The 2,400-nt window shown below is 46.3% G+C and overlaps 1 protein-coding gene across 1 annotated transcript; it reads left to right on the top strand.

The window, feature by feature from the left end:
• The first annotated feature begins 1,522 nt into the window (after positions 1-1,522).
• On the top strand, positions 1,523-2,143 carry LOC110624212. Its single transcript, XM_021769327.1, has one exon. The coding sequence runs from the start codon at positions 1,523-1,525 to the stop codon at positions 2,141-2,143; it is 621 nt and encodes a 206-aa protein (XP_021625019.1).
• Positions 2,144-2,400: the final 257 nt, after the last annotated feature.

Raw genomic sequence — 2,400 nt, 5'->3', positions numbered from 1 at the left:
TTCTAATTAAAAAGTAGTGTTCCAATAAAATTATGAGTCATAAGTTTAATAAATATAAAATAAGTGATTTATTAAAATATCTATTAAATATATAAAAAATGAAATTCTTTTACAACAATTTTAAATTTCTATAAAATGGTCTCACACGCGCAACTAAAATATTAGTGTAGAAGCAATTGTTAGTAAATCGGAATAATAATTTCCCAATTCTTAATATACTAGAAAAGAACAAAGAGATGGAAGCATTGATGAGAGTTTGAGTTCCAAACTTATTGATGACAGGGTTAACAGTTAATGTGTTAGATGACCGCTGGGCTTCATCTATTCTGGGCCGGACCTGGACCAAGAAAACAGAGCCGGCCCAAAATTCGCGTAGTCCTTTAGGCCGAACAGCCCAACTCTTCAGGTCTCGATCTAGAAACACGGGGCAGACCAAGTCACCTGTAAGTCCAGGTCTAGTGGGAGAAAACCCAACCCGGTGATGTGACGTGATGAATGATAGCAGGTCTAGTCACTTTGCAGCTCTGCCCGCGTGCGCACCGGGGAGAATTAAATAGCTGCCTGGCATAAAGAGGGAGTATGATGCTTCCGTACGTACGGACCTGTGTGACAGAGACAGGTGAAACTGTAGCAGAGAGGCCGTTAGACGATACTAGCAGACAAATGGAAAGGGATAAAAAGAGAGAACTACCCTCCTCTCCATCTAATCTTACACAATTACTGTAAATCCTAGGACTTTGGATCTCAGAACATCAATTGGCGCCATCTGTGGGAACGAATGAGATCTTCTCGTCACTGGAGTTCCTTTCTTGCAAAACCCACTGAGATCCACAATGGCAAACCACAATGAAAACCACACTGTTAACACTCCAAATGACCTGAGCTCTGCCCAAGAAGGGCAGCAGTTCTCTTTCTCCAGCCCTACAACTCCCACCAGCCAACCACCAATGCTGCTTAACCCTTTGCCAAGCTTAGCAAGGAACACCCCTGAAACACCATTTCCAACCAAGAACTCCAAACTATAGTCCTCCAACTGCAAAACACCGCCCACTGGCTGGAAAAAATAATGCAACAAAGGGGTCTCAATGCCCCATTGAATGTATTTCTTGTAGTAGAGGGAACCCCTACCATAGAACCTCAACCCACCTTTAACCATCCAGTCCCTTAACAAAGCAGCCATAGAATCGGAGCAGGGAGTAGAGGAGTTGATAGGGAGGAGGAGCCAATAGCCAAAGCTCACGGAAGAAGAGTGAGAGAGCTCATTGAGAACAACGAGGTAGAAAGCTATTCTGCGGGAACGACCAGGAGGACAGAGAGTGAGGAATGGAAGGAAGGGTATCGCCTGGAGAAGAGGCCCAGACAAGAGGAGGAAGATGTAGACCGAAAGTTGCAGAAGATGAGGGAGTAGCTCCTAGCCGAGCTGAGGGCAAAGGACCACAGCCAGACCCTTTTGCCCACCTCCTTGCCTTTTTTAGGATGGATCCAATAGGAGACTATCCCTAAGAAGTTCATGATGCCTCGCATGGCAACATATGATGGGACGGGAAACCCAAGGGAGCACATATTAAACTATAAAACATTCATAGAGCTGCAAACCCTCTTGGATTCCTTGATGTGTAAGGTATTCCCTACAATGCTCACAGGGATAGCAAGGGCCTGGTTTAATAGTTTGGAGGCTGGGAGTATCAGAAGCTTTGGCGATCTCGCCAACCTCTTCATCAGCCGGTTCATAGCAGGGATTCCGGTTGAAAGGAAAACTAGCTATTTGGAAACAGTCAAGCAAAGGAAGAATGAATCCCTAAGGGAATACGTAGCCCATTTCAACACGGAGGTCCTACAGATCTCGGAGCTGGATGAAAGTTGGGTTGTGGAAGCCATGCAGAAGGGAACCACCTCTCCTGAGTTCTTTGGCTCACTGTGCAAGAAGCCACCCACCTCTCTGGCAGAACTAATGAAAAGGGTAGAGAAGTATATAAGGCAAGACGACGCCTTAACAACTAGCAGATTCGCCAGAGAGGCTGCAGATAAAGGGAAAGCTCCAGAAGAAAGAAGGTCAGAGGGGTCGGAGAGGAGACAAAACAAAGGCCCAGAGACGTATAGACAACCCTGGGACAGAAGAGAGCAAAGGTCCTACCCACCTTGAGTATTGCAAACTATAACACCCCTCATCGCTTCCAAAGCTGAAGTGCTCATGGCGGCGTAAGACAAGGAGTTCCTTTAGTGGCTCAAGCCCATGAAAGCAGACGCAAGTCGGAGGGACCCTGACAAGTACTGCCAGTACCTCCGCACTCACGGGCATGACACCAATAATTGCTATCAGCTGATCAGTGAGATCGAGAGGCTAATAAAAAGGGGGCATGTAACGACCCAGAAACCGGACCACTACCGGCGCTAGGATTC

This window comes from Manihot esculenta, chromosome 10 (genome assembly GCF_001659605.2).
Source record: "Manihot esculenta cultivar AM560-2 chromosome 10, M.esculenta_v8, whole genome shotgun sequence".
Taxonomy (NCBI): Eukaryota; Viridiplantae; Streptophyta; class Magnoliopsida; order Malpighiales; family Euphorbiaceae; genus Manihot; species Manihot esculenta.
The sequence above is the reverse complement of the archived record's forward strand: the minus strand, read 5'-3'. Positions and strand labels throughout refer to the sequence as shown.